The 23,567-nt window shown below is 32.3% G+C and overlaps 2 protein-coding genes across 2 annotated transcripts; both read left to right on the top strand.

Annotated features, from left to right (window-relative positions):
- The first annotated feature begins 4,186 nt into the window (after positions 1 to 4,186).
- LOC105792889 (probable CCR4-associated factor 1 homolog 9) lies at positions 4,187 to 5,291 on the top strand. Its single transcript, XM_012621730.2, has one exon. The coding sequence runs from the start codon at positions 4,377 to 4,379 to the stop codon at positions 5,205 to 5,207; it is 831 nt and encodes a 276-aa protein (XP_012477184.1). The 5' UTR covers positions 4,187 to 4,376; the 3' UTR covers positions 5,208 to 5,291.
- Positions 5,292 to 22,666: 17,375 nt separating this feature from the next.
- Positions 22,667 to 23,254, top strand: LOC105792896 (transcription repressor OFP13). The gene has a single exon (XM_012621741.2). It carries the CDS (start codon positions 22,667 to 22,669, stop codon positions 23,252 to 23,254), a length of 588 nt encoding a protein of 195 aa, XP_012477195.2.
- Positions 23,255 to 23,567: the final 313 nt, after the last annotated feature.

Raw genomic sequence — 23,567 nt, 5'->3', positions numbered from 1 at the left:
AATTTCGGAAATGAGCCTTTATTTGTACTAAACCCCTAATCCTCGTTAAGTTGTAATCCTTCCTTCATTATGAAATGAATATTTGTTAAAGAACATTTCCTTTTCTATTACTTTTCTTCCTTATTAATCACATTCAAATTTTTTTATAAATACTTAATGGTTTATCGCACATTGTAATCAAATATTTTAAAAAATTAACTATGTGACATTAAGTTTATCTCAATTAAAGACAATACTATTACAGTCAAATATTATAATATTATCAAATTAATAACTAAAATAAGATCAAAATAAAATATTGCAAATACTAAAATATATTTTAATTTAGACCAAATTAAATACAACCTCAAAGTTCTTTGAACAACCTCCTTACCATTAAATCAATATCTGGTCGAAAATTCATATATAATTTTAAGTTTTATTTATAAATTGGAGAAAATCTTAAAATTGTACATAAATTTTAATTTAATATATAATTTGATATATGAACTTTAATTTGGTGTAGTTATGAGCATGAAATTTTGATCGTGGTTTAAATATATACATAAAACTTTAATTTTGATTAAATCATACCTATTTGAAGAAATAAATACATCAATTTATTTTTATAGTAGATAATTATAATTACTTATGTATGCAATATATAAACATAAAATGATGATATATCAATAATTGTGTTAATAATTTGTGAGAATTGAATAACATTATACAAAATAAAAGTTTATGTACAAAATTTGGTGGAATTACGTGATGAAACACTTTTGAGAAATCTCGTTTCAATCTTGACAATAAATAATTATTAAGTGCTCTGACGGCACCTTGCATTGTCATACTTATAAAGTTGTTTTAAATAATTTTAAGGACAACTAAATGCAAATAAAAATGTGAAGAATATGACAATTTACATCACAAGGCATTTATATTAGTATATTCACACATCGCTTAATATGATATACACAATACAAGCTAATAAGCATCATGGGACTTTAGAAAATCATTTGGAAACTTTTAATATTAAAATTCAATCCGAGTTTGACTCGGACAAAATAGGGTTACTATATTATATTTTGTTATAGATTGAAATTTTATGTGTTACAAATTACATAATATATAAAATAACACAATGTAAAATATTACGAACTTACAAAAAATAGGTCGGGGTTGGGCTTTGAATGTTTAAGCTCAAGTCTGACCCATATTTTAAATGAACCTAATCTTTTTACCTAACCCATTTTTCGAGGTCTAATATTTTTGCTCAAACCCTATCAAATTTTAAATGGACCTTGAATGAATAACCTGACCAATAAGCAGGTCTACTGGCAACTGATGACATCAACAGTAGAATAGTTGACTCACCGGTCGTTAACATTTACGCTAGCGATGTAAGATAAAAATAAAAAAATGTTAATTAAATAGCTCAACTGATGTAATTTGAGAGTTTAAAAGGTTAGATATATCTTAATTGAATTTTGGCAAGGTTGAAGAGCTATTTTACCGGCAAGCCTTTTTATACGAGCACATTCTTTTAATTGATAGAACTATGTTGAGGATTATATAATTTGGTAGATCCAAGATCCATGGATTCTTTTATTTTAATATTAAAAAGGAGAAGAAAAAGAAGGAATGGTGGCGGGTTTTTTACAAAATTATTATAAAAAAATAAAAAATAACCAAAATATTATAAATTTTTTATTTACCAAAATATTATAAATTTTTTTTATTTACTAAAATATACCAAAAAAACAAAAAAACAGAAAAAAAAAAAACCTGACACAGCCTGATCAGGCCAATCACATTGGCGGCACCAAAGGTGCCAATGTGATTGGCGGCACCAATGGTGCCAAAGGACTAAAATGTTAGTTAAGGGTAGTTTCAAGGACCTGGTATGCAAATTTACCATTTTGAATTTTGAAAGTTAATTGCTGCTGGTGTGCGCACTAAAATTGAAATATGGCTAATTGCCTTCTAGGCTCTCCTTATTTATTATTTTCTTTTTATTCCTCTTCAACTCACTTTTTTATTTAATAACTCTATTTTAATTTATTAAATTTAATATTTTATGTTTAAGTTTATGTTTCCATTATTTTTTCCTTTTGATTTAATATTAGTTAAGGGAATATATTAAATTTATAAAATTAAAATAGTTTAATTTAATAACTCTATTTTAATGTAATAAACTATTCTCATTTAATAACTCTATTTTAATTTTAAAAAATTAAATTAAACTATTTTAATTTTATAAATTTAATATATTCCTTAACTAATATTAAATCAAAAGAAAAAAATAACGGAAACATAAATTATTTTATCTATTTATAAATTTAATATATTCTTAATAGATTTATAACATAAACATGTTAGACTATTTTAATTAAAATAGTCTCTTAAGATATTATGAAGCAACAAATTTTATATTTCAGTAAATTTTATATTTTAAATGAAAATAGAGTTATTAAATGAGAATAGTTTATCAAATTAAAATAGAGTTATTAAATGAGAATAGTTTATTAAATTAAAATAGAGTTATTACTTAATTAGAATTCTAAGTATCTTAATTATCACTTAACTAATATTAGATTTAATTAAAAAATTAATAGAAATACCGGGCAAGCCTTATTGAAAAACCGAAGTAATAATAAAACTGATCACCCATAAATGTAACCCAAATAGAAAAAATAAATTATAACTATATTATATAATATTAATAACTCTATTTAGTAAATTTTTAAATAAACTATTCTCATCAAATTATCAAAATAATACATAAAATGCGAATTAGTTTATACTTTTTAAATAGCATTATTTTAGGTAAAATATATTTACTTTAATAATAAAATAAAGGGCTTTTATGAGTAAAAATCATAGATTAAGAGCTTATTTAACTACAAAAATAAGTTGATGGCTTGTTTATTAAATAAAAAAGTGAGTTGAAGGGGAATAAAAAGAAAATAATAAATAAGGAGGGCTTAGAAGGCAATTAGCCATATTTCAATTTTAGTGCGCACAGCAGGAGCAATTAACTTTCAAAATTCAAAATGGTAAATTTTAATGTCAGGTCCTTGAAACTACCCTTAACTAACATTTTAGTCCTTTGGCACCATTGGTGCCGCCAATCACATTGGCACCTTTGGTGCCGCCAATGTGATTGGCCTGATCAGGTTGTGTCAGATTTTTTTTCTGTTTTTTGTTTTTTTTTGTATATTTTGGTAAATAAAAATTTTTTTATAATATTTTGGTAAATAAAAAAAAGTTATAATATTTTGGTTTTTTATAATAATTTTGTAAAAAACCCGAATGGTGGTAATGACTCCTGTCCATGGGAATACACATAATTTTCTCAGATCCAACTTTAGGTTTCTATAAATTTAAATTTATATTTATATTTATATATCTATATCTATATCTATAATCTATAATCTATTAATAAGAAATTTACATTTAGAAATAAAAATTTCAAGTGAAATAGAAGTTATTATAATTATAATTATATATTTAAAAATAATTCTAATTTAATAAAAGTAATAATTACATTTTTAAAAATTGTGCTAATTTAAAATTTTGTTTTATGTAAAATAAAGTTATTCCTTAAATAAAAAAATCTAAACATCTTAATTATCATTTAATTAATATTAGAATTAGTTGTTATTTTGAAGGACAAATCTCAAAATTAGTTATTATTTTTTAATCTATTTTTAATGATTTAATGAATAAATTCAATGTTTTAATCTTTCTTTTCTTTCAAAAGGTTTCAATTTTTCATACGAGAAATTTTTCTACTGAGTTAATTTTTTAGATAATTACATTTATTTTCTTTAAATTAAGAGGTTTTTAATTTAATGTATTATCTATTTTATTATTTTTGCATGTAATTATTTTATTAGATTGTCTAAATAATAAAATATATTTCATTAAAAATATTTCATATATAAAATTCTATATCATTTCTGTTAACTTTTATAACTATACTTTCGTTAAATCTAAAAAAAAAAAAATTGATAGTAGAAAAATATTTAAAATATAATTAAAATAAATTTAACAAAAGATACAAAGTTAATTTGTCATTAACCAAAAGAAAAAGGAAGCGAAAAGTTGAAGCTTATCGCAACGTCAGTTACATGCACTTGCACGCAACGCACGCACAACTGACACCAAAATCCCTACTGTCAGACCCACAGAAAAATGTGAAATTGGCAAAAAGCATTCAAACCATTTGCCACTAAAAACAAACCAAATTTGCACCTTTTATTTTATTCAAAACAGGGTCCCTCGATTCTTATAACCCACCATCTTCCCCAAAACCAGAAACCGTAAATCAAAAATACGAGAAAGAAAAAGGATCAATTTTTGTTTTCTCAGTTTCTTTGCGATTTCCCGACATGGGGTTTTTAAGATCTGTGAAGATAAGGGAAGTTTGGTCGGATAATTTAGAATCAGAGTTCGAGCTGATCAGTCGGGTAATTGATGACTTCCCTTTCGTTTCCATGGACACTGAATTTCCCGGTCTTGTTTTCAGACCAAAAGTGGACCTCACTAGGCCTTACCATGAGCAACTCCTCCGACCCTCCGATCATTACAAGATCCTCAAATCCAACGTTGATGCTCTCAACTTGATCCAAGTGGGCCTCACTCTCTCCGATTCTTCAGGTAACCTGCCGGTTCTCGGAACCGACGACACTCAGTTCATCTGGCAATTCAATTTCTGCGACTTCGATGTGGAGCGTGACGCTCACGCCCCTGATTCCATTGAGCTTTTGAGGAGGCAAGGGGTTGATTTTGAGAAGAACAAGGAAAACGGGATCGACTCGGCTCGATTCGCTGAGTTGACCATGTCCTCTGGACTCGTATGCAACGACTCAGTGAGTTGGGTGACGTTCCACAGCGCGTATGATTTCGGGTACCTGGTTAAGATCCTAACGCGACGAGACTTGCCCGAGGGCTTGGATGAGTTTTCGAGAATTCTGAGGGTGTTTTTCGGGAACAAAGTTTACGATGTGAAGCACATAACGAGATTCTGCAAGAGCTTGTATGGTGGGTTGGACCGGCTGGCTCAAACGTTAGATGTGAACCGTGCGGTTGGGAAATCTCACCAAGCCGGGTCCGATTCTTTGCTGACTTGGCACACGTTTCAGAAAATGAGGGACGTGTATTTTGTGAACGAGGGACCGGAAAAGCATGCTGGTGTATTGTATGGATTGGAAGTATTATAAAATTGAAATTAGTTCTAATTAAATTATAGTGTTATCTAAATATAAAAATTGCAATTTGATTAATCAAGTTCTAACTTTTGCAAACATACTCTCCAAATTGTTTATTCATTAACCCAGATGTGTTGTTGATTTCCTCTTTATACCAGGTACTTGCATTGAGCATTTAAATTTGGGAAACACCCTCGAGAAATTACAATTTTTTTTAAAAATTTTGCCAGTGACTTTGAATCAATAGGGGAAAAGGAAGGTGATATTTTTCAATGTAGTCTTGGAAGGACTCAATAGGGCCTTTGCCCAATGAGTCTTGCTTCAGTCACTATGAGAATTTGTCCGATCATTCACTCCAATCATGGGTCGATGGTTGTTTTTACAAATAAAAGAACACCATTCCAACGCATACCTTATCGCTTCTAATGTGGTGGGATCCCCTTCCCGTAATCTGGTTTGCAAAACCAAGATCAAAAGTTCTTTTCTTCGCAAGTGGAAGGACATCTTCGGTAGCCTACAAAAAAGAAAGTTGGACTTAGAATGTGCTTTAATGAATGCACAACCTGACATCTCTACCCCAAGCACCTTAGACCAGGAAAAGGAAATCAGAGCCGACCTTAAACTACTTGAAGAACAAGAGCAGCTACATTGGCTTCAAAAACCCAAGCTTCTGTGACACAAATCGGGAGATCAAAACACAAATTCTTTCACCTCTCTACAAAACATAGAAGAGCTAAAAATAGAACCAAAGGCATCAAGGACTCCAACAATGTCTAGGTTGATGATCCGGTCCTACATCGGTCCAACATGTCTTTGTTAACTTTTTGAGAACTTTTATTGTAGATGTTAGGATCGTCCCGATTAAGCAACGAACAAGTAAAAATAGTAGAAGAAATTGAGAAGATAAACACACAAATTTAACGTGTAAAAACCCCTCCAAAGAGGATAAAAACCGCGGGCAAAGATAATTTTACTATAATGGCAAAAGAACGAAGAGTACAAAAGATGGAGATAACAACTAAACCCCGAAAACCCGAAAACAAAGAACCCTCAAAACGTAAACACAAAATTCTTTGAATGTGTTATGAGTTCTAATCTAATGGGTGTATTTTTAGATTGTAAAAGAGCCTATTTATAGGCTAAATTAGTAAGTCAAATAAACTATACTAATAAATGTTAAATATATTATACTAATAAATACTAAATCTTCTAGAAAGAAAATATATTTTTGTTTAACTTGACTTGCAAGTAATCTCTTAGAATTTGGGTCACACAACTCTAACAATCTCCACCTTGACACAAATTCCTTCAACGCCATCTTTGCCAAAACCCGTCATGGGCCTATCTTGAACTATGCAGGGAATTAACTGAGTCAAATCTATGCTTAAAAGCTGGAAGACTTCTAGCCTTCGACTTGTGCACTGCCAAATCAAAACTAACCCGGGTTTGATTTTCACGAATACAGTGCCCTAACTTTTCAAAACCTGCATCCAAAAGAGAACCTCTCTTCAACGAAATGGTCATACCTTTTTCCCTCCTATGACCAAGTTGCCTTTGCTCCAAACGAGTTGACTTTGACTCCGTAACGGACGAGGGACGTCCGATTTCACCGGTCACTGTAGAACCTGCCAGAATATAAAGACAGCCAGTTCTTTTACCTTTTAACAAAACGAGAGCTCCACAAGATACTTTAATGTCGCTCGACTCGATGTTGATTCTACATCCTTTCAAGTCTAAAATACTCAAGGAGATGAGATTCTTTCAGAATCGGTACATACCGACATCCGAGAGTGTCCTAATCGTCCCATCGTATCCTAATTTTAACAAAGACCAATACCGATTATCTTACTAGATGAATCGCTTCCCATGTGCACAACTCCACCTTCAATCGAATCGTATGTGGAGAACCATTCTCTATTGAGACACATGTGGAAAGAACATCCTGAATCTAGGATCCACTCAGACGTAAGCTTGGAGTTATCGCTCGTTGACACTAACAAGAAATCATCACCACCTTCATCGACCAAATTAGCACCAACTACATCTTCCTCGTTACTCTCAGCAGTTTTTTTATTTCATAGTTTATAACAATCTGCTTTGACATGACCTAACTTTTTACAATAGCGACACCTTTTGTCTCGTTTCTTTGATGCTACCAAAACGGAAGCTTGCCTATCTGCTTTGCTATTCAAACCAAACTCATTGTCGAGTTTGTCTCTATTCAACAAATAACCCTTCACATCTTCGAACGAGAGTTTGTCTCTGCCATAAATCAGGGTCTCCCTGAAAGACTTGTATGAAGAGGGTAAATAGCACAATAATAGCATAGCTTGATATTCATCGTCAATATGAACCTCAACGTTCTTTAAATCATTTAAAAGAGTAATGAATTGACTGATGTGATCTTTAAGAAGCTCACCTTCGTTCATGCGAAACGTAAATAGACATTGTTTCAACACTAAACGGTTAGCCAGAGACTTAGTCGCATAAAGAGTTTCTAACCTTTTCCACAAGGCGAATGAGGTCTTCTCCATCAATACCTCTTGCAATACTGTATTCGCGAAGCACAACTGGATTGCGGACAAGGCCTTTTCATCAAGCTCTTCCCATTCTGTTTGATTTAGATTCTCAGGCTTTTTCCCTATAACAACCTTTTTCAAGCCGTTTTGAACTAAAATTGCCATCATCCGAACTTGCCACAAATTGAAATTTGTCTCACCATCGAACTTCTCAATTTCAAACCTTGTTGCTGCCATCTCTGAACGGGCTGATCTATGAAAATTGAACTAGCTCTGATATCACTTGTTAGGATCGTCCCGATTAAGCAACGAACAAGTAAAAATAGTAGAAGATGAACACACAAATTTAACGTGGAAAAACCCCTCTAAAGAGGATAAAAACTACGGGCAAAGATAATTTTACTATAATGGCAAAAGAACGAAGAGTACAAAAGATGGAGATAACAACTAAACCCCGAAAACCCGAAAACAAATAACCCTCAAAACGTAAACACAAAATTCTCTGAATGTGTTAAGAGTTCTAATTTAATGGATGTATTTTTAAGATTGTAAAAGAGCCTATTTATAGGCTAAATTAGTAAGTGAAATAAACTATACTAATAAATGTTAAATATATTATACTAATAAATACTAAATCTTCTAGAAAGAAAATATATTTGTGTTTAACTTGACTTGCAAGCAATCTCTTAGAATTTGGGTCACACAACTCTAACAGTAGCCCAGTTACTATTAGAAGGGAAACTATTGTGGTTTCTTTGAGGGAACTCAACATCCCTTGTCTCACCTAGGATGACATTTCTTTTCTTTCTCAGCCATTCACGGGGAGGGAAGTGAAAGAAGCCATTTTCCAAATTGGTGCTCTTAAAGCCTTGGGTATTATTGATGGCAAGTCGAGCCTCTTCTACTAGCAGTTTTGGGACATAGTAGCCTCGACATTACTTTTACTTTTTCTTTTCTATGATCTAATGTGTTGTTAAGAGAGCTCAATAAAACCATCATTACCATTGTCCCTAAATGTAATTCTCAAGTTTATTTAATTGATTTAATTGTCTTATTCAACAAATCTGTAATGAATTAATCAATTTAATTCCTACTTCGAATTTTAATTCTTTAATTATAATTAATTAAATAATAATTCAAGAACTTAAATTAATTTTTAAATCATATTCTGTACTTAGTAAGAAAATACATTCACCGCAGATAGTGATATATGTTATCTATTTATCTTCATCATTTTATTTGTTTCATACTATTGGTTCTACATGCCATTCGCTTTCGATTATCTCAAGCTAGTAAAGGGACCAATTGGACATATATAATTAGGGATCAAATAATTTGTGATTTAGTTCCAGCTCTTTGTTTATTAATTATAACAATATTTAGTCATTGAGTCATTCCACTAAAGTATAATAATTGAGTTCTCCTTATTATATATCATTATGAAAGCTACTCAAAAGTGCTAATCCAATGACATTGCAATAAATGTGTTAAACTCATAAGATATCCTTAATCTCTTTGGGATAAATTCATTCTCCCAATATGATTCTATTTTATCTCATTCTAACCATTACATATTCCTTCATTAAAATTCAATTACTATCAAATAATAATTAAATAATTTATCACAAAAAGAATTACTCATGACTTTGTTTACTTTTCATCTATCATGTAATGTCGTCAAGAGGGTATCAATTACCCTTTATTGGGTTATTAATTCCACTATTGTGAAATGATGCTACATATTGCAGATGTCGTATACTCAACATACCAATTTTTGGTTCCTTGTCTATTTAAACTTAGACTTTCATTTACAACAAAATATATGTGTTACACTATGAACGTCACAAGTGAATAAGTCCATAAACATATCTAGGATTTATTCTACTTGAGTCCTATCCAATGTATTATCGGTTAAGTTAGTCATATTTATGTCTCTATCTTCTGGAAGTTATCCACTCCAATACTCAAGACAAAATCTCTCTCTAATTTGACTTGATAAGTTGTATATTACTCTTTGAATCAATTCGCTCAATTCTGATTAGACTAAGGACGTGTTTAGATTATTTTCCTCATATAAAATGCCTATTAAATTTCGCTAAAATGTTACTTTTTATAACAATTTTGCTATTTTAAATCATAACAAATAAAATGTTTTGGTAAAAATTGAAAACATATTTTTCTTCTTTTCCGCATCACATTGATCAAAAGAGAAACCTAATTACTTATTTCAATTTATTTATTTAAAAATAAGATATGAAATTGATTTGCTAGAAAAATGAATAAATTATTATAAATTTCAAGTAAAAAAGGAGCAGCAAGATAAGTTAATAAAATATGTTTTTATGGTTTTGCTATTATTCAGTATATTGTAATCAAATAAATCAAAGAATATAATATGTTAAATAATCATAATTTTTATAATAATTTTAAACCCCATGTTGATAGCATTCATACAAGCTCGTCCCGCATGTACCAAGTAAAGTAGTATATTAATTTCACATGTTTCTTAATCATGTTTTATAACTCAAAAGGTGGTTTCACTAATAGGATAGTAACTAACATCTTTCTTCATTTATTCAAATCTTAATCGGTTTTTATTGCAATGTAGTTAAGAGATCAGCTGATGAACTTTATTATGTTTGAGATTTCATTTTGTTTTATTTTTGAGAGTCATCACTTTTTTTCAAGTAGGGTTAAGTTAACTTAATTTTTTTTTTTTACAAATAGAATATAAAGAAGGGATCACACTACTAAAGTTTGAACTCTAATTCTTGGATGTGAATAGGGGCCTCCACTGCTACGTTTTGAAGTTGGAGTTCTAATAATACTTGTTTGACATAATAATAAAAAATACCCTAAAGCTTGGTTCGGTATAGACCTGTCCATGGACCGGATTACCCGAAAAGTGAGAGGGTTTAGACAAAAATATAGGCCTAAAAAATGGATTTGAGCAAAAAAATATATGGGTCAGGCCTCAAATAAGACCTTTTTTGCCTGAGCCAAGATCTGCACGTATTTGCAAAAAGAATATATATATATATATATGTTTTTTTTTGTTTTCTCACTATTTTGCTTTTATTTTACTATTATATTGATACTATTTTGTTGTTATTTTTTAGATATTGTATAACCCTTATTTTATTGTTAATTTTGCTACTATTTTAGAGACATTTACTTGTTAAGTTGCACCTATGTTAGAGTTATTTAAGTATAATTTTTTTTATAAAAAATCATTTTCAATTTGTTGAAAAATATTTATTTTAATTTTTTTAGTGTTTTTAATTTCATGTCGATTTTATGTTGTAAAATTTTTAATATCCAAGTTGTTTGTTCTGGTGGAATGCTTGTCGTTTTATGTTGATGGAGAGGTTCTTTGTTGTAAATGGGTGGTAAAATGTTCCATGTTTGGTTAGCCTTTCCTTGAGGATTTGGAGGTGTTTCTAGATGACTTTTTCAAGTTTTATGAGGGTAACAAAATCTAGTCATGCTTGATGGGGAATCACTTTAGGGATTTTTTGGACTATAATCTCGATTTTCTTTATACAATTGGACAATTACATTACAATAAAGAAATGGAAATGGTTTACAAACATAGAGATCGAACTCTAGACCTCATGCCAATAAACTTAAAACCCATACAAATTTATTACTAAACCAGTGACGTGATTAGCATAATTATTTTTAGCCCAACCCTATACCAATATCCCAATTCATTATTCACTTACCATTAAGAAAATAAGGTCTACCCTCTCTAGCACGTCTTTGGTCTGATGTTTCTAGCATGTTCTTTTGTTTCTAGGGTTTTGTGTTTTCTTGGTTGGGCGGCATTGGTGTAGTGTTTTGCTTAGTCTTTTTAATTGATTGTGGGCTTTGGTTGGTGAGAATAGAAAAGGATTTGGATGATTTGTCTTTAGATGATGAAGAGGATGAGATTCTGTACGTGCAAGGACAAGTGGGTTCTGTGGATGTGGATACTGAGTTTTGTTTGGTGGGGTGTTTTGTGACAGCCAGTGTCATTTACTTTCTGACAATGAGAAGTACTATGGCAAATCTGTGGCATTTGGTTACAGGGGTTCAGATATCAGATCTGGGAGAAAAAAGGTTTTTGTTTAAGTTTTATCATAGAATGGACATGGAACGTGTTGTTAATGGGAATCCTTGGATTTTTAATGATCATCTCTTGATTATTCACTGTCAAGAGAATAAGGAAGATCTGTTGAAGGTTCCTTTGATTTTTGCATATTTTTAGATTCAAATTCTTAAGGTTCCATCAATATTTCGTAATGAAGCTTTGGCAAGGCAACTTGGTGATTTTCTTTGAAAATTTGAGGAGTATGACAATGCTAGTTTGGGAAGAGGATTTTGAAATTACTTATGGGTTAGGGTTTGTTTGGATGTTCGTAGTCTATTGAAAAGGAAAAAGAGGGTTATGTTTCCCCCCAAGAAATTTTGGTTATGTTACTTTTAAATATGAAAGATTAAAGTTATTTTGTTTCTTTTGCAATCGTCTAGGGCATGGGGATTCTTTCTACTAAGTAAAAATGTCTTTAGGGGTTGAGGTTGTTGAGATTTGGTGGGATTTGTCGTTACGAGCCCAATTTAAAAGGGCTATGGAAATGAAAAGCGTATAGCTTAGAGATGAATGAATGGGGGAGAAAAAGGGAGATTCTATTGAGAGGTCTAATTCTGGAATGTGGAATTGAGGTGAGGGGGTGAAGGAATGTCTACTACTAGTATCAATCTTATATTGTGTGTGAATTTGGAATACGATCTTTATTCTACAGTGGCTACCATAGGGGAATTTACAAAGTCTCGGGGTCAAACGGCTATGGATCATGACTTAGAGGAATCAGCTAGTGAAGGGGTGAGGGAAAAAGAGGGCTAGAAGAGAAGGTGATGTTTGCACGAATGAGACGAATATGGGGTCTTTGGTGGTCAGATTAAGGAGGGCGATAGGACAAGACTACCTTGTATCGGCGGCTGCCAATGGGTAAGCCAACTGATTGCAATGAAAATATTAAGTTAGAACGTCTGTGGTTTGAGGAATCCACAGACCGTTAGAAGACTTCGGTATGTGTTGAAGATGTATAATCCCCAAGTTGTCTTCTTTATGGAGACTAAACTGAGTACAACAAAGATGGAGAGGGTTAGGACATGTGGTTTCTTGTATGGTATTGAAGTGTCGACGATGGGTTTGAAATGAGGGTTTTGTCTAGCATGGAGAGAGGATGTTTCAATCAGTCTTAACAGTTATTCTAGTAATCATATTGATTTTGAGGTAATGGAAGATAATAAGAGTTTGAGGTAGAGGTTAACCGGGTTTTATGGGTCCCCATATATAAGGAATATAGATGAGTCATGAAATCTGTTACATAATTTAGGGCACAATCAGGAGCTTCCCTGGTTGGTGTGTAGGGATTTTAACGAGATTTTGTATGGGTTTGAAAAAGTAGGAGAGGTGCCGAGGGAGGAGGGGAGAATGGAAGCTTTTAAAGGATTGTCAGTTGATGGATATTGGTTATTCCGAGGTGTGGTTTACATGGGAAAGAGGAAATTTGCCAGAGACAAAATCAGAGAGCGACTGGATAGGGGTGTAGCCAATGCTAAATGGTTTAAGATGTTTCCTAATGCGATGATTCAACATCTTCCACATTTTTTCTCTGGTCATTGTCCGCTCCTTATTCGCACAGAACAGGAATAGAATAAATTGGTTAGGCGAAAGTTTCGATTTAAGGCTTGGTGGGTTTTGGAAGACTTGTTTGAAAAAGAAATGAAATGTTTATGGGAGTCAACTTCTGGTGAGTTGTTAAATAGGCTTAAACAACTAAAATTTGGGTTGATCAAATGGGCTAGCTTGATAAATTCTAAAAAGAAAGGTCTCAAAAAAGAATTGATAGAAAAACTTGAGGATTTGGTACAAGAGGAGTTAGATGATGAGAATTTTGCTTAAATTATTAATATGAAGATCCAATTAAATATGGAAATTGATAAAGACGAAATGTATTGGGAACAAAAAGTAAGGGCAAAATGGTTAAAAATAGGGGACAAAAACACAGCTTTCTTTCACAATTATGCTTCTTGTCGTAGGCAAAAGAATTTAATTTAATGTTTAGAGATGGGAAGTGAAAGGGAAACTAAAGACGAGAAATAAATTGAGGAAATTGCTCGAAGTTTTTTTCAAAATCTTTTTTCTTTGGGTGGGGTCAGAAATTTTACTCATATTCTTTCAAGGGTTGAACCGTTAATCTCAAATGAAGTGAATCAAAGGTTTTTTTCTTGTTATTAGGAGGATAAGGTTATCACGGATTTAAAGGAGATGGAGCCAACCAAGGCTCTAGGGGAAGATGGGTTTCTGGCTTTGTTTTTTCAAATATGCTGACATATTATGAGGAAAGACGTTTCACACTATTACTTAAGAATCCTTAATGAATGTATGAATCTTGAACCAGTGAATGTTACTAATATTGTGTTGATCCCTAAATTTCCTAATCCAATAAATCTTAGAAACTTTGGGCCCATTAGTAATGTTCATTACAAGTTGATAACAAAGATGATTGTAAATCAGCTCAAAGATGTGTTGGAGTTGTGTATCGATAGGGCTCAAAGTGCTATGTTCCAAGGAGGCTAATTTCAGATAATGTCCTTTTAGCTTATGAGATTTTGCATACTTTTTGTCAAAAGCAAGTGGGTAAAAAATGGTTTATGGCTTTGAAATTAGATATGAGTAAAGCTTATGATAGGGTTGAATGACAATTTATGAATGAGATGATGATTCATATGGGTTTTGATAGAAGATGGATTGATACTATTATGAGATGTATTTCTTCGATTTCCTACTTGGTCATTTTGTATAGAAAAACTGGTAAGAGATTTAGACCTAGTCGAGGGCTTCGATAGGGAGATCCATTAAGCCCATTTCTTTTTTTAATTTGTAGTGAGGGTTTATTAGTGTTTATGAAGTTAGCCATAAAGGATGGGCTGATAAGAGGCGCAAAAGCAAGTAGGAGTGGGCCTCAAATTTTTTATTTTTTATTTACATATGACAACATTTTATTCGGAGAAACTACTATTAATGGGGCGCATACAATAAAGGAGGTGCTGAGGGAGTACGAAAGATATTTGGGGCAATGTGTAAATTTTGATAAATCCACTATTTTTTACAGTTTAAATATGAATGAGGGGGATCAGCGAATTGTATTAAGTATTCTGGGGATGCAATCGTCTAATAACCCTGAAAGATATTTAGGGTTACCAAACATAGTGGGTAGATACAAAAAGGCTTCTTTTCAATTCCTTAAAGATCGATTTAAGATGAGAATTGAAAACTAGAGTACTCGATTTCTATCCCAAAGTGGTAAAGAAGTGTTCATTAAATCAGTTTTGCAAGCTATTTCCACTTATGTGATGTGGTGTTTTTTTACTTCCTAAGTCTTTTTGTGGAAAGCTGGAGAATATCATGGCTAAATACTGGTGGCAAAAAGGTTTAGGGAAAAAGGTTATTCATTGGTGTGGTTGGGAGAATTTGTGTGATTTAAAGGATTTTAGGGGGATAGGATTTCGTAGTCTTACTAGATTTAATATTGCATTATTGGCAAAACAGGGGGCGTCTTATTAATTATCCCGATTCGCTATTAGCTAATGTATTAAAGGCTAAATATTTCCCAAATTTAGAATTTTTGTATGCAAGGTTAGGTAATTTACCTTCGCTTACTTGGAAGAGCATGTGGGCTGCTAGAGCGCTCTTGCAAAGTGGGTTGTGTTGGAGAGTTGGCTCAGGGAAAAAATTTCCATTCGAAGTGATGCGTGGCTTCCTGGCTCTACCTCTTACAGAATTAACGAATCAGTTGGCAATGAGGAGTTAGTGTAGGTTTCAGATTTAATTGACAATGTTGATAGGAAATGGAAAGCAGATCTAATCAATAGTACATTTTCAGAGGAAGTTGCAACAAGGATCCCCCAAATTTCTTTAACACAAAAAGCTCACGATGACTTACTAGTATTGAGCGGTGAGTTGTCGATGGAATTCTCTGTTTGAAGCGCCTATAAACTATTTACATAGAAATGATTTTTTCTCAAATATAAATTTGACACGAGATGACAGCAATGATTTCTATAAGAAATTATGGAAATTATAGATCCCATCTAAAATTAAAATTATGTTGTGAAAAACTTCTTGGTATTTTCTTCCTACTTTGGCTAATTTATTTTCTAGAAGATTGGTGGAGAATGATTTTTGTCCTAGATGCGAAAGCACAGTGGAAGATCTTGTCCATATTTTTCGAGACTGTCCTACATCAGTAGAGGTATGGGGTCATTTAAATCTCAATTGGATATTATCAAACTTAGTTATAGACTATTAGGGGTGAACTACGTGGGTTTTTAGATGAAGCACAAATAAATAGTGTAGGATGTTCTGTTGTTCCGTTTAGGCTATATGAACAAATAGAAACCAATTAGTGTATGAAAGAAAATAGTTTAATGGGAGGGAATTAGGTGAATGGGTAGTCCGTTATATCTGAAAACTAGAAAAAATTGAAGAAAGAAAGAGTATCATATTGAGAGGAAATGAGGAATGGATCCCTCCAACTAATTCATTGATTAAAATCAACTTTGATGCCTCCTTCAATCTAACACAGGCCAAATCGAGTTCGGGGGCTGTTGCCAGAAACGCATTGGGTGAGATTATTGCCTCTAAATCAGTTCTCCATACAGGGGTTGTGTCCCCGTTCGCGGCGGAGGGTCATGCATGCGTTCAAGCATTGTTATTGGGGATGCAATTAAGGCTCCGAGCAGTTGAAGTGGAGGGAGATGCAAGGACAATAATTAAAAAAAATGCTAGTCAGATCTTCAAGACAAATAAAAAATAGGAGCCATCATGCGAAATATTCAACAAATAAAAAAAGGGGATTTCAAAGGATCTGGTTTAAGCATGTGCCTAGATCTGCGAACACTTTTACCCATGTTCTAGCCACTGAAAGTTTGAAGAGGGATAGGGAAGATTACTTGGAATGAGGAGTTCCAGACTTCATTGTTGAGGCCTTGGGATGAAGAAGACCAAGAGAACCCGACTGAAAGGGATGTGGTGGAAGGCTCTGAAAGGGACAATAGCAACTGATAGGGTTTGTTTTTTGGAAAGTTGCTAGCTTTTGGAAACTAGACCGACTGAGGTGTTAAGATTGAGACTTTCTCGGGAATGGGTGCCCGTTGGTGTATCTAACTGGATACTGCTTTGTTTTTTTTTTGGGGGTTTTGTTTTGAAATGATAGGCCAAGCTTTATTTTCATTTAGGCCAGGATTTAGATCTGTTTTTGTTTTGAACTGGTTTTGTTTGTCTTTATTTTTATTTTATCAATTCTAGTCGAGATTTTTATCAAAAAATAAAAATAAAAATAATTTTCTTAATATTTATATATCTTAATAATTAAATTTAATTAATAAATAATAATCTAAATTGGTCAAACTCGAGAATAAATTTATATTTAACCTTTGAACAAGTATACATATGATGAAACTCGTTAAAGGGTTATTAACTTACATCTAATAAATTTTAATTATCTTCAAGTTTATATTCAAGTTAGATATCTATAATTATTAGGTCGAATGTTTAAATTGGGTCCAATTTTTAAGGTTTGTCACATAAGGATTTAACCTTTTAAATGATTATATAAGAGTCTAATTTTATAAAAATATTTAAATGAAGGTTAAACCTTTCAAAATAGTCAAATAAGGGTAAAAACAATTCGAAATTGCTTAATAAGAGTCAAACTTTTTTGAAAATGCTCAAATGAGAGCTTCTAAAATGTCGCATATTAGGTTTCGAATTATGTTTTTATTACTTTACTTCCTTTTAAAAAAATATCGGATTCAGCTGTTATGTGTTTTATTCTAAACACGTTAGCACTCACTTAATTTTTACTACAAACCGGTCTAAAGTGCATGAACAACCCTTATTTGAGCATTTTTGTAATGTTTGACTCTTATATATCAGACTTTTACTTACATCAAAGTGTGTGAGTCACACATACATAGTCTGTCATCCACTCAGGATTTAGGTATGTCACACTATGAACGTTACAAGTGAATAAATCCATAAACAGATTCAAGATCTATTCTTCTTGGGTTTAATCTGATGTACTATCAGTCCAATCAATGACATTTATGTCTTTATCTTCTGGGAGTCATCCACTCCGATGCCCAAAACAAAGCATCTCCACAATTAGACTTGATAGAAGGCATATTAGTCTTTCAATCGATTTGCTCATTTCTGGTTACACTAAGGACAAATTTAGGTTCGTCTATTAATATAAGTTGTCTTTCGATATTACGATTTGACCATGTAATGCCGCTTAATATTAGTTTAAGTATTAGACAACAAATTAGCAACATTTGCTTTTATTTTATTTTGCATGCAAAAATCATATTAGGACAATCTTATAGAGTATATTAATGTAATCAATGATATTTTTATTAACCAATCTATTCGAAAAAATTAAAAGTATACAAATGAATATACTACACTCAAGGCACCAGATACAACATGTCACAACACCGAGCGCAAAGTCGCGACACCAAGCCTCCAAAGTCATAATATCCCTAAAGATGTTGAAGTGAAAAAATTATGGCCATCACCAGTAATGTCACGACACCGACTAGTGGATGTCGTGACATTGAAAACCCCCACAACCACTAGAGCAACATTAGCAAAAATATTATTGTAGGAGTATTCTTTTGTCCAACATCAGCTCAAGCCAAAACACAACTTTTATGGGCATGTTTTTTTAAAAATTAGAATTGTATCTTAGCTGATAAAAGCACTTTTGGCTGAAAACTTTAAAGGAGCCAACTTTCTTTCATTTTTTAAGCTTAGTAGTTAGTTTTCTTCTTCATCTTTTAGGGTTTAGTTCATTAAATTTTCTGAGTTTAGTTGGTTTAGTTGGTAGTTTAGTTAGTTTTTACAGTAACTTGGTTAGTATTTGCACTTTGATACGCAAACTTTCCTTTGTATTTTCATTTCCATCCAAATCCCTTAATATATTTTAGATTAATTTGCTTTCCAAAGTATAAAATTATGAAATTTACTTGTATTTCCACCTCTATTGTCGTTGTCAACATCTTCTCTAGGCAACCATCAAAGAAATTCCTAAGCTTTCTTTCACCCTACTCTTATGTTTATTTTAATGAATGATTAGAGTATATGTTGGGTTGTTGTTTGCATGAAAATGATGTTTAGTAACTAAATCTATGGTTGTTGGTTGATGGAAATGTTGTTTGGTTAGTTTTTGGTACAATGACTAAATTATAAACAAATTGACTAAATTGAATAGACTTTAAAACTTAGAATTAACGTCTCTAAGTGAACATTTAGATAGGTGAGGCTAAGAGTAGATCCTATCGAGCATCAATTTGGTTATCCCCAGTTAGTTTGGTGAGTTTGAGAGATTAATCAGACTAAATCGTCTAATTTGGTAAAATGGTAACTGAGAGGCAAAATTGAGTCAAATAGCAGTTTAAGCTTTTTAAATCCCTAATCCAAAGATATCAACAATATGGAAGTCAACCAACAACTTGCATTTCTTGAATTGTTAATTATGTAATTTTGACTATTTTACAATTTAGTACTTCTTAGTGTTAGATGGTTAATTAGTGCAATTACCCATTGATTATGATTTGTCGTAATATGATACTTAACGAGTAGTTAGCTAGACTTTCTGTTTGTATGCTTGTAGCACATTGATCACTTTGCCCCCAAACTCTATTGGGTTTGATCTTTGGAATACTCGAGTTGTTTCATTGTAACACTACAAATATTACAACTTGAATTGTCACGCTTGTAATATATCATTGGATTATTATTTGTATTTGTGTTGATTCATATCCCCGGTGTACTTGCGTCAAGGCATGGTCAGGTATTCAATGATAAGTTCTTCATCAATTGCAACTGAAGAAGCAACTTGCAGAGTAATATTCCTTTTTGTATTCAGATTTACAAGGACCCAATCATCTCATAAACCCTCATCATGTTAATGTCTTTAGCCTTCTCTATGCTTGTTACCTTGATGGAGAAACGTTGTGGGAGAGATCTCTTAACTTTGTGCTCCAACTCGGCATCCGAGTACTCTTCACCAAAAGCAAAAGTTTGGTTAGAGATGTCACATAACTTAACAAACAAATGAAACAAAGTTTATTATTCTAATATTCTTATATTCTCGAACTTGGTTGTTAACATCTAGAGCTTGCATTATTTCACAATAGTAGTCCCTCCATATGTTGTTTCAAGAATAGTCCAAGCTTTACGAGCTATAGTGCACTTTGAGATTCTTTTTATTGCTTGGGGATCCACACCGTTGAATATGGAATTTAGGGCCCTATTGTAGTCTACATTGACTCAATTTTGGAAGCATTAACAACAACAATTGATGGTTCTCGTATTGTAAGAACACTCTACATGTTTTCTTGTCTATTAACTTGATAAACACCTTCATACATGCTTTCTAGTAGCCATTATTTGACCCATTGAGTATAAGTACATAGGTGGCTTGGAGATTGAACTTCTTTCCATGTATCAACAAATCAATAGAAGGATCTTCACCAAATTTCTTTGGTGTCTAGCTATGATACCAAATGTAAGTGTCGAGTTGCTAGTTCAATTGTTATTTGAGTTGCAACTAAAAAACAACTAAATGTTGGAAATATAAAATAGAGAACACATCTATTTGGTTACACAATTTAGATCCAATCTTAGTTTGTGGGGCCTTACCTAGAAAGTAATCCACTATAATCTCAACAGGAAAAGAGATGGTTTAAGTGCAACCTCACTCTCGTTCCTCGGTCTTACAATTATAATGATTTAACTTCCCACTAAGACTTTCACTAATGAAAGCTTAGCTCAAATTGTAATTACATGTTGCAACAATTGAGCTGGTTGCAATTTCCCTTTTTCTTTTTTTATCATATTTTGACTTCATTTAAATGTCTATGTTTTAGAGTCTTTGTAAGGGAATTTCGATCAAGTAAGGACAAATCTAAGTGAACTAATTGTTGGACAAAACACGTTAGCGAACAAAAATATATAAATATATATAATAAAATAAATTGAATAATTTATATTTAAATTATCGGATATGAAAAACCAATAAATAACATAACAAAAAGCATAAATCAAAAAGAAGAAACGAGTTTCACTAGATGTTGAGGCATGTTTTGCACAATTTCCTTGAGACAGATTCGGCCGCTCCTATGATACTTGGAGAAACGTTGGTCGAATGTCTCCCAGGATACAACATGATGATCAAAGCAGTAGCACCTCCACAGTGATCAATGAACAAACGATACCTTTTTCTATCACTGAACTTTGGAAAATATAGAAAGAAAAAGAGAAGAATTTTGGAGAAAAAATACAAATAATACCAATACTTTACGTCGCCCACATCGTGCGAGTGCAACCCAACCTTAATGGGGTTTAGACTTGCACCCTCTTGCGCGCGAGGCAAGATTCCAAGCTTAGCCATTCAATCACCCTTTAAGTGAGTTCTCATATATATACACATCTTATACTTGGTATTTAACCAATGTGGGATCTAAGCTTTTCTTTTCCTCAAGAAATATTTCCAAGAAGCTTACTTTGAGCATCAATTTCTCATTCATCACTCAACCATTTTGAGCATATGATATACCGTTGTAAAGGTCTCGTTGAGTAGAATATGAAACCATAATTTTATGATTTAACTCTTCACCTTTACCTATTGAGAATATGCTTCAAATTTCCCATAAATTGCAATTTTTCCAACACTAATGTGATGACTTTTCGTATTTGAGACAGGAGATCAAAAAGTTTAATTGAATAGGATCTCTATTTTATTCCATTCTTTAAATAAAATGGCATATTGGACCAAAATTGTGGAAGTTTAATTCTTTATCACACTAGCACTAACAACAACTATATATGAGGGCTTTGCTTACGGTTTTTGTATGAGTTTCAGAGGTGAATATAATTTATTTACTTTTGTGAAAATTAATATATATACACTATTTAATATTTTGGGTCACGTGAATGAAAGTTAGAGAAAATTTACTTTTTAGGTGAAGTTTGGGTATTAAGATTTTATAGAAATGAAGTTCAAGACGAATCAATAGGATGCATAAAAAGGGGATTGAGGTGAGCAAAAAACCATCTTTCCCTATTCCATTGCCATCTTTATTACTTCATCAAAAGCACTAAAAATATTCTTTAAAAAACCCTTTAATTCCATTATCAATATAAATTTAAACAAGTCAATTTTAAAAACTAAAACATTAAATAAAATATTTTTTTTTTAAAAAAGGAATAAAGTTCAAACTTTATCCTCAAGTTGTAGTATTCATGGGCTATATGATTTTAAAAATTCCATTTATAATTCAAAATTGACTCGACTTACTTCGTTTTTAGTATTCATATATTACAAACTATTAAAAAATAATTAAATAGTTTCATTTAGAAATTCTAGTAAAACGGAAAAAAAGAAACAATAGTAATAGTGACGAATAAACCGTCACTGAATGGTGATGAAATGGCACCGAAAAGGATGTCTATGTCCTATCAACTGAAACTGCCACAGGGAAGCCAAACTAATTGGTCACTTCTCTACTTAACATGTACCAACAAATTGGACTTGGAAGCTATATTTCAACCAATCCTCACCCCAAACGTCTTGATTATCTCAAATAGCTGTATTTCATGTTCCTCAACATTAAAGCTGTCAATTTTTATTAGACCAAACAAGACATTGAAACTTTTATGATGAAGTTAAACCAATAATAATGTCGTTCACATGAAAGCTCCCAACGAACTATCGTCTGCTTTTCACCTTACTCTTTAATCTGCAGACACTATCAATGCTGCATTTAACTCGCACTCTCGTATAAAAACAAAAAGAGACCAAAGCTAAGTACTGAGCAATGTGAGATGTGATGAAGATGAAATTTCCTTCCATCTGCAACAAATCGAGAACCAAAGGGATGTCATGGAAACTGTCGCTTTTCTATCACTTGAAAGCCATTCCATTCATAAACAAGCCTAGAAGGTTGAAGCATTCCAATTCTGTTTTATCAGACAGCACTGCCAAGTTTATTTCAGCCTTGGATTGCTCTTGGTCTCAATCAAGACATTGTTTCACAGTGCCCAAAGATTCTGAAGAACTGTTGGATATGGCTATCGAGGCACTGCGGTCCAACAGGCTGTTCTTCGAACCGGATGACACTGGTTCCATTCTAGAGGCAGCCAGGTTCCCATTCAAGGATTGTGTGGCATTGGCCATGGAAACAGTGGATCCATACATGGATTTTCGAGTTTCAATGGAAGAGATAGTGGAGGCATGTGAACTCAAGGAACAGAAACATCTAGAGGAGTTATTGGCATGGTACTTGAAGATGAATCGAAAGAAGAACCATGAGTTTATAGTGGGAGCTTTCATCGACATGTTTGCTACTATTAATTCGTGTTCCTCTTCTTGTTTTATCTCTGTTTCTTCTTCAGCTTCAGCAGCTTCCAGGACAATTATCTGAAAGCATCCGATCCCTTGAGCTAGGATAGGAATATTATGTATTACCCTGTTTTCTTTTTTTTTCTTTCTATTTTTACCAATAGTTTGTTGGCATATATTACGATGTTGATGAACTGGTATAATGAATTATCAGTTTAACTTTCACGCGAGTTAATGTAAGAAAAATCTAGATTTGAGCCCTCTAATAGTTATAGGCATTATATTGAAAAAAGATAGTTTGAAATGTTTGCAAAGGCTTAATCCACAAATTAATTTTTAAATTATATTATTATTTTCATCTTGGTACTTAAATTACTTTTTTCTTCAAATGATAT

This window comes from Gossypium raimondii, chromosome 7, assembly GCF_025698545.1.
Source record: "Gossypium raimondii isolate GPD5lz chromosome 7, ASM2569854v1, whole genome shotgun sequence".
NCBI lineage: Eukaryota > Viridiplantae > Streptophyta > Magnoliopsida > Malvales > Malvaceae > Gossypium > Gossypium raimondii.
This window is presented reverse-complemented; position numbering and strand designations above follow the sequence as displayed.